The sequence below is a fragment of the Girardinichthys multiradiatus genome, chromosome 1, assembly GCF_021462225.1.
Source record: "Girardinichthys multiradiatus isolate DD_20200921_A chromosome 1, DD_fGirMul_XY1, whole genome shotgun sequence".
NCBI classification, from domain to species: domain Eukaryota; kingdom Metazoa; phylum Chordata; class Actinopteri; order Cyprinodontiformes; family Goodeidae; genus Girardinichthys; species Girardinichthys multiradiatus.
The window spans coordinates 12987039-13001999 of record NC_061794.1 but is presented as its reverse complement, the minus strand read 5'-3'; the positions used below and the strand labels follow the sequence as shown (position 1 = coordinate 13001999).

General features: G+C 41.5%; 1 protein-coding gene and 1 long non-coding RNA gene across 4 annotated transcripts in view; both read right to left on the bottom strand.

The window, feature by feature from the left end:
- tafa5l (TAFA chemokine like family member 5, like) overlaps positions 1 to 6326 on the bottom strand; it is an 83878-nt gene extending 77552 nt beyond the window's left edge. The window contains exon 1 of the mRNA XM_047380247.1: positions 5229 to 6326. Within this exon, the coding sequence (XP_047236203.1) occupies positions 5229 to 5325 (97 nt within the window). The 5' untranslated portion in view covers positions 5326 to 6326. The remainder of the gene's footprint in view (positions 1 to 5228) is intronic.
- Positions 6327 to 11941: 5615 nt separating this feature from the next.
- Positions 11942 to 14961, bottom strand: part of LOC124863935 — a 42234-nt gene continuing 39214 nt past the window's right edge. For 2 of the 3 annotated variants that reach the window (XR_007037236.1, XR_007037226.1), the window contains exons 2-6: positions 13394 to 13674; positions 12791 to 12967; positions 12555 to 12675; positions 12095 to 12437; positions 11942 to 12023 (exon numbers count right to left, since the gene is read on the bottom strand). This is a non-coding gene — a long non-coding RNA (uncharacterized LOC124863935). The remainder of the gene's footprint in view (positions 12024 to 12094; positions 12438 to 12554; positions 12676 to 12790; positions 12968 to 13393; positions 13675 to 14961) is intronic. The other variant, XR_007037247.1, reaches the window with a different exon arrangement.

Genomic DNA, 14961 nt, shown 5'->3' with positions numbered 1-14961 from the left:
TGGGTTTGGCTCACATCTATGGACAGTTGACCTAGGCTTCAGCAAGACAGCTGGGATGAGAGGAAACCAGTTTGAACTTTTTGGTTTTTGAAAAATTTGCTTGTGCAGTGCCAGCCCTTTAGGTATGGTTGGGACATGGCCCCCTTGGTACTGACAGACTTGTCCTCAGTCAATCAAGGCTGGTGGAGTGTAATTGTCTGGTTAATCAGCCTTGAAAAATTACTGGCTGGTTTGATACTCAAAAATCCGATAATATTCCCATCTTACCATATCTAAACGCTACGAGGTCACGGTAATATATATATATATATATATATATATATATATATATATATATGTTTATATATATATGTTTATATATATATATATATATTTATATATATATATATATGTTTATATATATATATATATATATATGTTTATATATATATATATATATATTTTTATATATATATATATATATATATATGTTTATATATATATATATATATATATGTTTATATATATATATATATATATATGTTTATATATATATATATATATATGTTTATATATATATATATATATATATGTTTATATATATATATATATATATATGTTTATATATATATATATATATATATGTTTATATATATATATATGTTTATATATATATATATATATATATATATATATATATATATATATATATATATATATATATATATATATATATATATATATATATATATATATATGTTTATATATATATATATATATATATGTTTATATATATATATATGTTTATATATATATATATATATATATATGTTTATATATATATATATATATATATATATATATATATATATATATATATATATATGTTTATATAGGGGCTGCACAGTGGCGCAGTTGGTAGCACTGTTGCCTTGCAGCAAGAAGGTCCTGGGTTCGATTCCTGGCCTGGGGTCTTTCTGCATGGAGTTTGCATGTTCTCCCCGTGCATGCGTGGGTTCTCACCGGGTACTCCGGCTTCCTCCCACAGTCCGAAGACATGCCTGTTAGGTTAATTGGTAACTCTAAATTGCCCTTAGGTGTATGAATGAGTGTGTGCGTGGTTGTTTGTGTGTTGCCCTGCGATGGACTGGCAACCTGTCCAGGGTGTACCCTGCCTCTCACCCATAGACTGCTGGAGATAGGCACCAGCTCCCCCATGACCCACTATGGAATAAGCGGTAGAAAATGACTGACTGACTATATATATATATGTTTATATAACATCAGTGACCTTTATAGATAAAATGATTTAAAGTAAGCACAGGGATGGAAATAACTATTTGAGAGAGATAGCTGATTGCGCTGTAGAAAAGTTGCTCTTTTTTTACCCTTTCAACCTATGTCTCCCGAGGAACATACTGGAAATTTCAGTCATGGTAAGGATATTCATTTTCTACAGAATATACACTGCAAATGGCTTTTTATTGATGCTAGTGGTGATAATTGCTAATTGTTAAAATATAAGATGTTGAATACAGTTTAAATGTGAACCCCGTAATTGTTTTTTCTTTATTTTAAAATAGTACAACTATGTTTTACAGCATCTGCTCTCTCAAACAAGAGTGTCGTGGTCTTGAAAAGCAAAAAATATTTTGAAAGCTCTTTTTGTGTCTTCTTATTATTCTCTTTTTAAAGAAAAATCAAAATTGGCTAAAATTAATATTGGCAGACCACAAAACTCTGATTGGTGCACCACCACTCCTTTAGGTACCATTTTTTCATGAGCTGTGCACTGAACGGGCCCCATGGGCCCATGTTCGTAGCACACTGCAATGGAGATACAAAGGCTGAGGTGAAGCTCACAAAACACGATTATTATGCTTTAAATAACAAAAGGAAATTCAGAATGTTCAGTTTTCAGACAGAAAAAAATAGGGTACATTTGAAAGCATGCTGGTAGAGCAGTCCTCACCCAAGTTAAATTAATGGTAAATAAATGAGAATGAATGAGGTGAATTAGAATTTCCTGTTTACGGGAAAGTCAATGTACAGTGAATTGCAAGATGATTTACAGTTGAGGTTGGGAGGAGATGAAGATCAGTATGCTGGATTAAAGTCTGGGAGTGAAACATACTTTTCTTGTGAAAATCCAAACAGAGAGAATTACATAGTTTCAACCCAAGGACGGCTTCTTTGATTTTGAGACTGGCTTTAAATGCTCACATAAATAAAAAAATAATTCTATATATTTATAAATGATCTTACTTTACAAGAGGACATGTGATCTTTAGAGTACTCCTTTCTTTTTACATTTTCTCAAAGACTTTAGAGGATGATGCCGTACTCTGACTGCACCACTGCACTGGAATGTATATAAATCTTATATATATATATAGTATATAGATCTTGACATTCCCAAACTGTTGTTGAATAAACTGCTGGTGCTAAGTGTGGCTGACTTGCCATTTATCGAAACCAGTGCAAGGATAAAAGCATGCACAGACAAAAGCTGCTCTTTGATTTTATGTCCTTGCCACCATGACAGATGAGCTACGAAGATCGTGGAGGCAACACATCTTCTCTGCCCACTAATTTACATTGGATGTGACCTCGGGGTTATTGCAACTGCAAGGTTTTTTTGGGTTCATGACAGATGCTGGAAGGCTTAGTGTATAAAAGTGGTGAGGAGAACAGTTTTATAACTTTACAGATCATTCCACAGAAGCCAGGTTCAAAAGGAGAGTTTAGTTGGATTTAAAGATTGCATGTGCAGATAATCTCGCCTTTAAAATTCAGCTAAAAGCTAAAAAGACAAGAAAGGAACATACAGAGAATGTCAACCTTCAAATCGTATGCAGAGGTTTAACTATCCCTTTACTCTGAGACTAGAAAAGATCATGAGAGATTGATTGAGTAATTTGTACAATAATGTGCTAACAAGATCATTTTCAAATGGAAAACAAGTCAATAAAAATGTGTGAGGTTGGGGCTGGCTCCTCTGATAAGATGCAAAGCCTTGAGAGGAGGATCAGGGATGACAATAAGCATTTGGATAGAAAAAGATGGAGAGGACGCATTTTTCACATAACCGTCTACTTTTGTTCCCGGCAAGCTGCCAAAGATGTTGATGTGGGCACTGTCCCTCCTTCACAGTGGTAATTATGCTGCCGGTCAAGGCTTGATTAAAAGATCTAATCTGCAAGCTTGGTGTATAACATCTCCCAACAAGTTCCAGCACTTTAAGTCTTCTCTTACAGCGCCTACGATAGCACTTTAATCCAGAATACTCATCATGGGCAGCAAGCAAATAAACTGCCCGGAAACATCGTTTTGCTTTCTATTCTTTGTCAGAATGAGGGTGCAACTGTAGCACAGGATGTTTTATTCAGTAGCAAAGTGTGGTGTGGACAGATGTAGCTTAAACTGAAGAAATTTAAAACAGTGAAGGCAGAAATTAGGCCTTTCCCAGTCTGGAGCAGGAATAATGGGAACATTGTGTAACATTATTATATTATCCATGGAAAATAGTCTGGCAGACAACATCTGAAGCTACCTTTAATACCGTAGAGCTATTGAAAGTTGTTTTATTATTAGCAATGCCGATGCCAACTTTCAGTTTTCTAAGAGATAATATATATATATATATATATTTTTTTTTTTTTTTTTTTCCACGGACAAAAGTGGTGCTGCAGGTTTTTGACTTATTCGATAGCTTGGAAATAGTAGTTTTTTAAATCCTACTGAAAATTAAGGAATAACAAGACAACCCCATCTTACACATCAAGACATATAACAATTACTGGAATTACTGGATTATTTTATTAAAATAAATGTTCACGCTGTTAGGACCGGTGTTCAGTAGTTTTAACCAGCCATTGAGTCAAAACTGTGACCAGTTTGTTTGACCTAGACTTCACTGGAACTCTTCCATTAGATTAAATAAAAATTGTAAGCAAAGCTTTAGAATAATGTTAATATCAAAGGGCTTTGTTAAATACTTTATTTTACAAAATTAAGAACAAGATTCGCTTAAGCTAACATTAGCCTTTTACCTGCTAGGTAGCGAACACAAGCTAGTTCTATCTATGTTTAATATTCACACTTTGATTAAAGAATTAGTCATACAGTGAATATAAAGATGTATAATTATTCTGTTGTTCTGTGAGAGGAAGACAGAGTCATCCTCTCAGGATTTACCGTTGGAGATAAGTGCTCTACTGCAGTGGTGAAACCATAGAGAATGGGCGGATCATTCATTTCAACCCACGTATGTTTAGTTATCCATGTCATTTGTTATTCTTTATTCTCTTTATGGGAATGCAACCTATGCCTGCTTCAGTCCATATTTGCCCCAGGACTTAGCAAAATAAACCAAATCAGTTTTTTTAAGTGTTTTCAACTCCACAATGTATTGAGCTATAGTTGTCATCACAATATCCATTTTTGCGATATCCCAGTCTCAAAGGACTGCTTGGATGCAATATTTGTTAGACCATCGTATTTTGCATCCAATTAATTTAACTCTGCTTGCCAATAACGTATTGGCTGGACTTGCACCGTTCTTTATGCCCACAATTGATCTTAATTTTTGTGGCAACGATGCAAAAGTTCAAGGAGCACAGCGGCGACATCATAATGTTCGAAAAGAAAGACATTTTTAAGGAAAATGTGGGCTACTTGCAACAGAAATCACCATCACAATTTTAAATAATACCGTCACCGATATGCAGCTCTATTTTAACCCAGTAGTTAAGAGTGTATATGTCTCTTACCATTATCTGATTTATATGAAACCCAGAAAACGCAACATGCTGTTTGTCGATTCACATAAATGCTAGGAGCTTTTAATTCTAATGCATTTAAATATAAGAAAAATCGGATTTTACTGTAGGATTAGTTCACCTGCTGATCTGAGCCGATGAATTGATTAAAAAGCAAAACTAAAGTTAAAACTTTTCACTGTCTCGGGTTTCTTATCCTAAAATAAACTGTGGAGACTAATAAGCACGTTACAATAGATAACTAATAATATTCCAAAGATGCCACGAGGTTCAAAAAGGTCACCATAAATAAACCGATGAGCTTGCCTTACAGGTCTCTGAAAGGCTGCTTTATTCTGCACTGCGTTTTTTTTTTTTTTTTTCTCTCTCTCTCAAATGAAAGGACCTGACCACACTGTCCCGGTCAGCCCTTTGAGACATTGTTGCTGCTGGTGGAAAAGTAATAAATAGGCTGGGAAGCGCCCTTACCTTCTCTAAGCAGATGCGAATAGATGAGCCAGAGGAGAAGTAGGCAGCAGAGGGACGCCCCTCCACCTGCGGAGAGCGTCTTGGCTCCAGACTGCATCCTACACCTTCACCCGCTTTAGATTTATCCAAACTTTAAACGCCTGCAAGCGCCTCTCAGATTCCGAGCAGATCAGCGGAACTGTGGCTTATCCAGTGGCGTCCCCAAAGCCTGTTGTAGGAATCCATTTTGAGGGTATAATAGAAGAAGGACTGCTAATAATCCCCCAATGCTTTTTTAAATATTATTAAATTCGCTCCATGAGCCAGATATCCATCCAGGTTGCACACATAGGAGACAATGTTGTCAGATCTGAGCAAGTTTTACGCAGCTGCGGTTCCAGAAGCCTGGATTCACTGCAGAATATTTAAAAAAGTGTTTGGGTGAAGAGAGTGGGCTGCAGGAGTGCCCCCTCACAGTTTTTATTCCCCGCACAGAGATGCTGATGATGATGGTAGTAAATTCAGCCTCTCAACACTCCGTGAACGCTGCTGTCACTTCTGCTCTTCGTCCTCCGCGCTGCGCACTCCTCTTATTGTTATTCACGGCCAACTTCTGGTTCTACAGCGAGAGACGCGCATGAAGCCGGGCGGACATGACGAACATACCAAACAGCAGCGGAAACTTGACAGAAATCGGGACACTCTGGTGCGTCATCTCTAACCGATCTAAAATACGGATTCAAATTAGATCATGAAAACACGACCAAAAGGCGCAGGTGCATGGCCGCATATGCACATCGGTGCAGTGAAATCTCGCGTCCAAATAAAAATAAAATCTAAAAAAACAAAACAAAAAAAGAGTAGCGGCGGGTCTCAAGCAGAGCACCCCTTGTGGATAAAACGCACTGATCCCAGGCGATGAAGTTGGGACCACTTGTCACCAGTATTAGCCTTGTAGAAATCTGTGGAAATTTCCCAGTGATGATGATGTGTTGCTTTGAATCAAAGCGCCTCATAGAGTCAAGCTGGCTGTCTCATTCTGTTCCGAGCAGCCCCATTAGCATGCAGGAGGCGTTGAGGAAGAGGAGGAAACGTTCGGTTTCTGCTGCTGCACCCTGAGTTAAGTTACAGTGCGCCCAAATGATCCGTCTTCCACTCGGTCACACACACACACACACACACACAGTTGAAAGGTTGCCACCCCTATAAAATTCGTTGGTGACTCCCCTCCCTTTGTTTTAAGTTTTAAGAACATGAATTATAGAGAGGAGAGGACAACTCCATGACCTACAACATTTAGGTCATCCCTCCCTGGGTAATAGGTCCAGGAGGAAGACCCAGACATTTCTTGCTTCAGGTTCAATTTTCACCCACCTCCTGAGGAATCCCAAGGGGTTCACAGACCAGAAGTGAAATATAGTATACAGCAAGTACTGGGTTGGATCCTCTAAGTAGTAAGTGCATAGAATTACTCCTAATGCCGTAACCACCTCAACTGATGCCTTTCCATGCACTGGAGCAGTGACTTTACTATAGGGGGATCTTGTTCTTTTGGCCATGATCCATATTTCATGATCCAATCCCTCATAAAAAAGACACCAAGATACTTAAGGGAGAGACTGACCCCCAACCCGCAAGAAGCAGTCCAGCTTTTTTTGGGTGAGAACCTATTCTTGGATCTCAATAATGAAAACCATGATGATTGGCAAGGGGCATTCTCTAGGACCTAGTTCCGGTTGAAAACTCTCCTGAAAGCCTAGCAGTTGAGATTTGGCTCCTTCGGTCCGACTAGGCAACTGTAAGCTAACTCTAACCGAGCCATCCAACTGCAAGGGGTCAAGTCAATGTTAGGTGCTCTGTGAGCTGAGCGGCAGGCAAGTGCTGGGGCCTGGGCATGCTTATTTTCAGCATCATTCTCAAAATCTGGCTAAACATTGATTTATTCTTGTATTTTTGTTCATGTATTTATTTACTTATGCCTAGGTTTATTTATTTTTCCTTAATAGTGGGCCACTCATTCCCAGGCACACCCCATATATTCATATATACATGCAACAGCATGATGAAATACCTGAACTTCTGTTATGACTTTTGGCTGTGGTGTGTCCACCCTAAATTCTAAATTCAGCCTTTTTTGTGGCACCCCTGAGGTCTAGGTACACACCAGGTGCCACAATATCCTGGTAAGCTGCTTTCTCCTGTGTCATCTATGTAGAAAAATGTCCTTTAGGGCTGCATGGTGTTGCACAAAGGCATTCTACAAAAATGTGAGGGAGTTGGTCCCTTTGCAGACTGCTGTTGTAGCATGTTTAATACAAATTAGATTATTATCCTGTTGGGGTTATTTTGCTTATTCAGTCCTAATCGACCCACAACTGGACCCATGGGTTTTAGATCTGATGGAACCTAAATGGATTAAGTTTTCAATCAAAAACTGCCTTAGATTTAGTAAAGTATATCGTCAAGGTTACTAAAGAGTAGGTTGAAAAGTATAACCTATATTACTAAACAATACTTTTTTGGGTTAAAATTAATGATATATCAACATGCAAAAGCCTGACGAAAATGTCCCCACCAGGATTTGTACCCAGGACCTATTAAAGAACACTATATAAAATATTGCCTGTTAATACTAACTTCATGATGATTTGTTCAGACAAAGTATGAATGTTGAACATAAAGTGCTGTGAAAATTTATTTGTTCTTGGGGTGGAGTGGTCTCGGCTTCTCTGTGGGTTTTGGTTTTGGCTCTGTGGGCTCTCAGCCTTTTGTGGGCTTCGGTGTGGGTTCTCTCGCGGGGATACTTTTGGCTGGTGTATGGGTGTCGGGCATGTGTTCTTGTGCTTGGATGCTGTGGGTCTTCTTTTCTCGGGGGTGCATTTTCATAGGGGGGCTTTATTTTTGGGAGGCTGGTGGTTTTTTGCACATTTTGGGCTTTGTGCGCAGCTTTTGCTTTGGGTGCCCTTTGCTGCATCATGTCCTCCGCTGTATGGCAGGCTATGGTGGTGGTCCTGCGCGGTGCGGCTCTGGCTGTTGTGTGTGGGTGCTGCGTGGTGGGTGTCGCTGGGCTTAGCAGTTGCATCAGGCTTCTCGGTCCTGTATTGGGGCGGGGTTTGCTTGTCTGCTGGGTGATTCTTGGTGGGTGGTGTGTGCTTGGGGTTGGTGGTTTTCACTGTGTCCCTACATACTAATGGAAGGATGTGTGGTGTCACTGTTGCTGTGGCGTAGGCTTGGGGGGAACTGCGGCTTGGCATGGCTCTATTGTTTTTTGCTTGGCTGGCCTAGATGTTGGTAGTTCCGTGTCTCGGGGGTGGGATTGAGCCTCTTTGTGGTGCGGGCTGTGGCCTTTATGTGGCACCCTTCAGTTTGTTGGGCCAGTGTCTTTCCCCTTGAGCTCAGGTGGTGGGTGGGGTGGGTGCGTCACGGGGTCTGCCTGACTGCCACTGGTGGTTTTGGTTCGTTTGTCTATTGAGGGGTGCATGTGCCTATGCTGGCTTGGGATTTGCATGTGGGTGGGCCTGTCATTTTGGGTTGGGTGTGGCTTATTGGCCACCTTGTTGTTGGTGTGAGGCATGTTTTGTTGCTCTGCTGGCCTGGTTGTGACTGCGGTCCTGTGCCGGGCTGGGGGGCATCGGGGACTGGGCTGTTTGGTCAGTTCCTGGAGGGGCTGGGGATGTTGGTCCCAGTTTTCGGTCGGTTCTCAGGGCCTAGTGCCTATCAGTACCCTTGGGCACAGTGGATGTGCCTGTGCCTCCCTCCTTTGTTGGAACTCGGCGAACAGGATGCCTATTAGGGTCAGCCAGGGAGCAGGCTCCCCCTGGGAGAACATTTTGGCCCCATTCCTTACCACTCCAGACACTCTCTCCGGCTGCTCTATCACACTACCACTCGTGTAGGGCCCTGGGGCGTGGGTGCGTCATTGGAGTGCCACAAGGGTTTTCCAACTCTATGGTCCCATGGCAGCCTGGGCCCCAATTGTAATGTACAACTTAGACACTCTCACTTATAACATTTTCATGACATGCACATGTACGACCCTCTTCCCGTCGGGTTTCTTTTTCAATGCACTCTACAACAACACGCATCAACACCACATTTGAGCAGGCGGAGGTAAGCATGCTGTCTTTCCACACCCCGTTCGGTGTTTGCCATCTGGGGTTGGAGGCCGGGAGAGGGAGCAGGCCTTCTGGTCGGGGTCTGGGCTGGGGTTGGGAATCAGGTATCTGGGGTTGAAGTGTGGGGTTGGCAGGATGCCCTGTCTTTGGCTAGCTGTGGGGGCCTTCCTTAAATGCTTCCTTATGTGGCTCTGGTCCCCAGCCTGGTTCTTGGCTGCGGTCACGGTCAGGTGGGGGGAGAGATGGAGCACATCTTGTACCTGCACCAGAGAGGCTGGCAGGTTGTGCTCAGGTCTGGGGCGGTTGGTCGGGCTGGTCCTGTTACCCGGCTGGAGCAAGTTTCTCTTGCAGTCGCAGTGAGCTGTGTGGTGAAGGGCAGGATGCAGCAAGGATGCTTGGAGCAGGGCTGTGTGTAGAGCTTATGCTGTGTGGATGTGTCTTCATTGGCTTTTCGGCAGTGGAGCTCATCTGTGGGGATGTGCCCCTGTGGGGAGGGTATTCATGGCATTTGGAATCAGGGGCATGTGTTTGATATCTGTGTCCTGGTTGGGGTGGCCCTGTGGGGAGATTCATGTTGTGGTTCATGAGGGGTCCCTTCCGACAGAGCCAGGGGGGGCCCCCTGTCTGTTCTATGTTTAGCCGCAGTAACCACAAAATTATTCTTGCATTTATTAGTACCGTGCACCTTTCTGTAACAATGCTGTTGTTGTATATGTTTCTGCAGGTGTAGAAGTAGTCTTCTTGGGTGTTATCTTGTATTCTCTTCACTCTTCTTTCTGATGCAGGGATGAACAAAGAGACAGCTGAGTAAGAAGTAAGTTTTTTCTATTGTAAGTGACTTTGCTAGTGACGAAAGAAAGTAAATTTGCACACTATGTCAGATAAGATGGGAGCAACAGGAAAGCATAGGTAACAATGTTACTAATGTTGTAGCACCTTAGGATTCCCTCTGCTTTTAGTAACTAGGTTGGACAACCAACTAACATCAACATTATCATTATTAACATTATTACCAGCACTGTTTACAATCTTACAGAGTTTTATTTTATTATGTGTAAAAGGTTAATTCAAGACCAATCAGTTTGTGTTTTAGTTCAAGATGTTGGTCTGTGAAGAAGGATGAGGCTCCTTCTTGACTCCTCTTAAACCCAACAAATGGAGACACAATGTTTAGCAGACATTTCCCAACTCCTGTCCCAACAGCATAAAAGCCACAGTTGAGTTAAAACTGAAGACCTAGTAGTTTTTAGAGTGTCGTGTCTAAATGATCTAAAGTCTAGGTGCACTTGCTTCACTGAACATCTGTGAGAAAAAACAACCAAACCCAGAAGAGCCCCGTCTATCTCCTGAGAGAGCACTAAAGCTCACTTGCTGCATAAAGACCATAACTATAACTCACCAACCTTCATGCTCACATTCCAGATTCCTTGACCAGTAAATGTGCGCTTTATTAGTAGATGTAGAGATACCCCCCATGTGTGCTGGTATGCTATCAGCTTTTCCCTGAATGGCTTTTATGATGTCGTATCGGGCCAGGGCCAAGGTCTGTCACATCAGCGCTGTAGCAGATGAAAAATGACTGAAACCCTTCTTTCTGCAAAGATCATGCATTTTTGTCGAAATAATACAGGGAAACGTTGCAGTTTTTTCACCTTCTGGCCCGGGTGTTGTTTTAGAGCTCCTGCTGATTTGTGCATCATTGAAACCAGCTGCAGCAGCTTTGCTTGGTATACAGGGTGGAGTCACTAGTGGAAGAATTCAACTGCTGAGAGTGGGTTTGTTTTCCTGTCTCATCTGCAGCTGGGCTCAGCTAGTTATCTGGGTTGTGAACCATGTTTCAGTGTGTCTGAGTGACGGCCCAGCATGGGTTACGGTGTAATTAGTCGCAATCTATCACTGTCACTGACAGGCTTATAGAAACTGTCAAATTTTTCCAGACACATCTTTTTTTTTTCAGGTTTCTGGCTAATTTAAATACTTGCTTTTAATTGTTTTTGGACATATGTGAATTGTATGAATATTATTACTGTATAAAATATTCACCTTAAAGCGACTTAGTTCAATTCAAAATAAGAGATTTCATTAAATTGATGGATGCTATGAAACATCCCAAAGAAAACCACTTATTTTTGTTCATAAAAAGTTTGGAAACAAATTATCAAAGCTGCAAAAGTACAAACAATGAAAGAAACAACGGTCTAAAAGCTGTTACTGACTGTGGACCATAGGTGGTTAGTAACTCGTTGCATTTACGTGAATTAGGTTTTTTTCAAGGAAATTTATTTTTTAGGAGTAGATTTACTACACTGTACTTTTTACTTTGACTTGACTAATACTATTTTGAAATGCTACTCTTACTTGAGTACATTTTCTTTCTTTTCCACAAACTTCATTCTTCTAATGTAATTGTCTATCTGTTGAGCCTGTTGTGCCATGTGGGGGTAAAGTGAATATACAGTAGATGGTATTGTCAGTGGAACCTTGCACTGTTCTAACACATATATTTTATCTACTGTAAGCATTTCTTTCAGACTTGACTATATTAAAAAAAAGGCTATATTGTCATGGTTTTAGGTAGAGATTAGGCCCAGATGCAGAGCACACTCAGGAGACTAATAATGTTTTCAAAGGTTTATTGTAGAAATATTGAAAAGTGACCAGGAAACCAGGGACTGGGACCGGGAATGGATACAGGAACTCTCTGAGGGGAAGAAGATGGTTGAGTAATGGGTAATTCAGAATGTGGCAGAGAAAGGAGTATTTGAGGCTTACTGGGTAGAAGTTGGAGATCCACCAGGGAGGAATGAGCGGGGTCAGAGACTCAGGTGGTCCGTCTAGAGCGTTCAGATTATTCTAGAAGGTAATTGACTTGCATGAACGATGAGTCTCCAGAAGGCAGGTAAGCAAACGCTTCCTTGTAGGTTTCTTCCAGGATGTTTGTTCAACAGGGGCACAGTGGAGGGTGAGCAGGGTTTGATCACAGGAGGACTTCAGAGGTGGAACCCAAAATGCTGCCAGCGAGAGAACTTGAAACTAGGAGATTCTTGACAGCTTGCTGGTGAGCACAAAACCATGAGGCAGGAACTGGACTCAGGATCCGAAATCCAAGGGAAACCTGAAGGCCAAAACATAGGACGTAATGAGAGCGAGTAGTCAAACTGGAGCAAAAACACAGGACTTAAGAAGAACAAGTAAGCCAAAACTTGGAACAAAGAAGGGGCTAGAGAATTACCACTGTTGGTTAACACTCTGGCAAAGAAGTACTGACAGCAAGCTCCTCTTATCCTCCTGCTAATGAGAACTTGATGGAAAACACCTGGCTTCCACTCAACCACCATGCTCCCTAGCTTGATCTGTTGGACAAACAAGTTTCTGGCTTGTCGAACAAATTATGGAGCTGTCAGTTTTTTGGACAACTGCATTTGTGTTCAGAGACCATGTGAGTGGGCATGCTCCATTTGTGTATACCAGAGATTAGCTGCTAGCTCTCAGTAGCTCCGCTGTGCTGCCTCCCACCGAGTGACCTGATATTTCCTGAGAACTGAGGAGGAAGAGATGCAGGACCCATGCCAGCAGTGGGCTTTTCAACTGAGGAGAAGGTACAGACCCATCATCTCGTCCATCATCATAGGAAATGTGAGGTCCCTTCCCAACAAAGTGGATAAATTGGCATTGCTAACCCAGCTTAAGAGAGACTACAGAAATAGTATTCTAATTATTCTAACTGAGATGCGGCTAACCACGCTAACTCCAGGCACACTCATAAACATGGATTGTTTTAATTCAACCTGGAAAGACTCACATAAAGGAGAAACAACAAGAAGACGGTTAAAGAATTTATTAATGAAAGATTATTTATTTAGCGCTCGGACCCCTGAGGGAGACGTAAACGCTGAGGATGAAGTAGGTTTGAATAAACATTTTAGGATTATAATTAGGTACGTCTTCCCCCAAAAGGGCCGAGGCCAGGCTGAGGCTAAACTGAAGGAGATTAGTTATTGATTATCTGAGATAAGCGGGGAGAAAAACGCAGACCAAAATTTTATAATGATTAGTCTCGAATGGGCTTACCCTGAGTTATGACTGATAATGCGTGGATGGCCGATGCCAGGTCGGGTGAAGATGGGCTGCACCTGGCAGTGTCAAGGTGGTTAGATGAATGCCTGACAAGGCATAGGATTGAGATACTTGCCAAGGCATGTTTGTAAATGCCCGCCAATGGCGTGTGAGAGCCCGACGGCTGCATGAAACGCCTGCCAATGGCGTAGACAGTGATGAGCCTGAAGATGCTGAATGAGGAGCATGACGAGGCTGGTTGGAATTGCCTGCCAGTGGCAGAGATCCAGTTGCATCTGAAAGAGAGAAAACTAGAATAAAACTGTCCAAAAACATGGTACATGAATTGAAATAGGAGAATAAAATATGCAAATTTGAAATGGTTATATAAGAGAACCAGGAATAGAGAAGGAAGATTAATAATTGATCTAGCTAGAGGAAAGGATTGGATAAGGCTGACCACCACCAGTAATTGTGAGAGTTGTTACCCAAGAACTGATAAATTGTTGAGTGGATAAGACAGATTGGAGGCAAGGACAGACATACGAAGAGAACGCTGAGGAGACCAGCGGCCGAGTTGTTGGAGTGAAGAAATCGAAACTCCTGGTGAGGCAGCTGAAGTGGCCGCCCCGATTCGAAATGAGTTTGTGCCGTTTGATGGCGAATTTAGCATGACATGAAAAGGGCAGGATGGACCGTTAAAACGAGCAATGAAGATAAAAGCAAGGACCTTTCTTTTAGAATGTTTAAGATACATTTTAAAATAATCGGGATAGAACTTTGGATGAGGAGTAGTTAGGACTCTAGCAGAATCGGATGAGCTTGATGGGGTAGTAAATTCCTCTACTCTAAGGAAGCTATAAAAGCTAAAAGACAGGCGCTGGAAATAAGAAATTTAAGTGAGATGAAGAAGGGCCTGAACGGGGCACTAGGAGAAGAACCTTTAAGATGGGAGGAGTGAGAAGTCTCCTCGGACCTGGCTTAGGAATGCTATGATTTTATAGACAGAGTAAAGGTTTAATGGAATGATTTGAGAAAAGGCTTGGAATGAGTTTGAAAAGTGGCCCTTAGGAGAGAAGTTTATGCCAGCTAATAAACTCTTAAAGTAAGGGAGTTTGAAATGCCGGACATCGAAGCAATAAGTAATAAAAGCTAAGAAGGTAGGAATGCAAACGGGGTAAAGAGGAGTATTATGAGCGATGCAAAAGTTTGAAAAAGTTTGCTAAGCGAGGGAATCAGACTTGAGCAGAGGGAGCCAAGCCTGAATTAATAATAATAATAATAACAATAATAATTAGCTGATTGAAATGAGGGATGAATTTAGTCGAGTATCAGGTCTTCAAGGTGGTATCTGGCATGATTGACTTAGAAGAGGAGCGGCCTTTATTACTTCGACTACGGCTGCATTGTCACATAAAGTGGCTATGCATTCCTTCCATTAGTTGCCCCAGGCGCAGCATGCAATAGAGATGGAGATTATCTCATAAAGGCCGATGGTTCGGATTGGGGAAAGAAAGTGGCCAGATGGCAGCGAACCATGGACCCTGAAGAAATCCCCCAAAACACATGGGCGGAGCTGCATC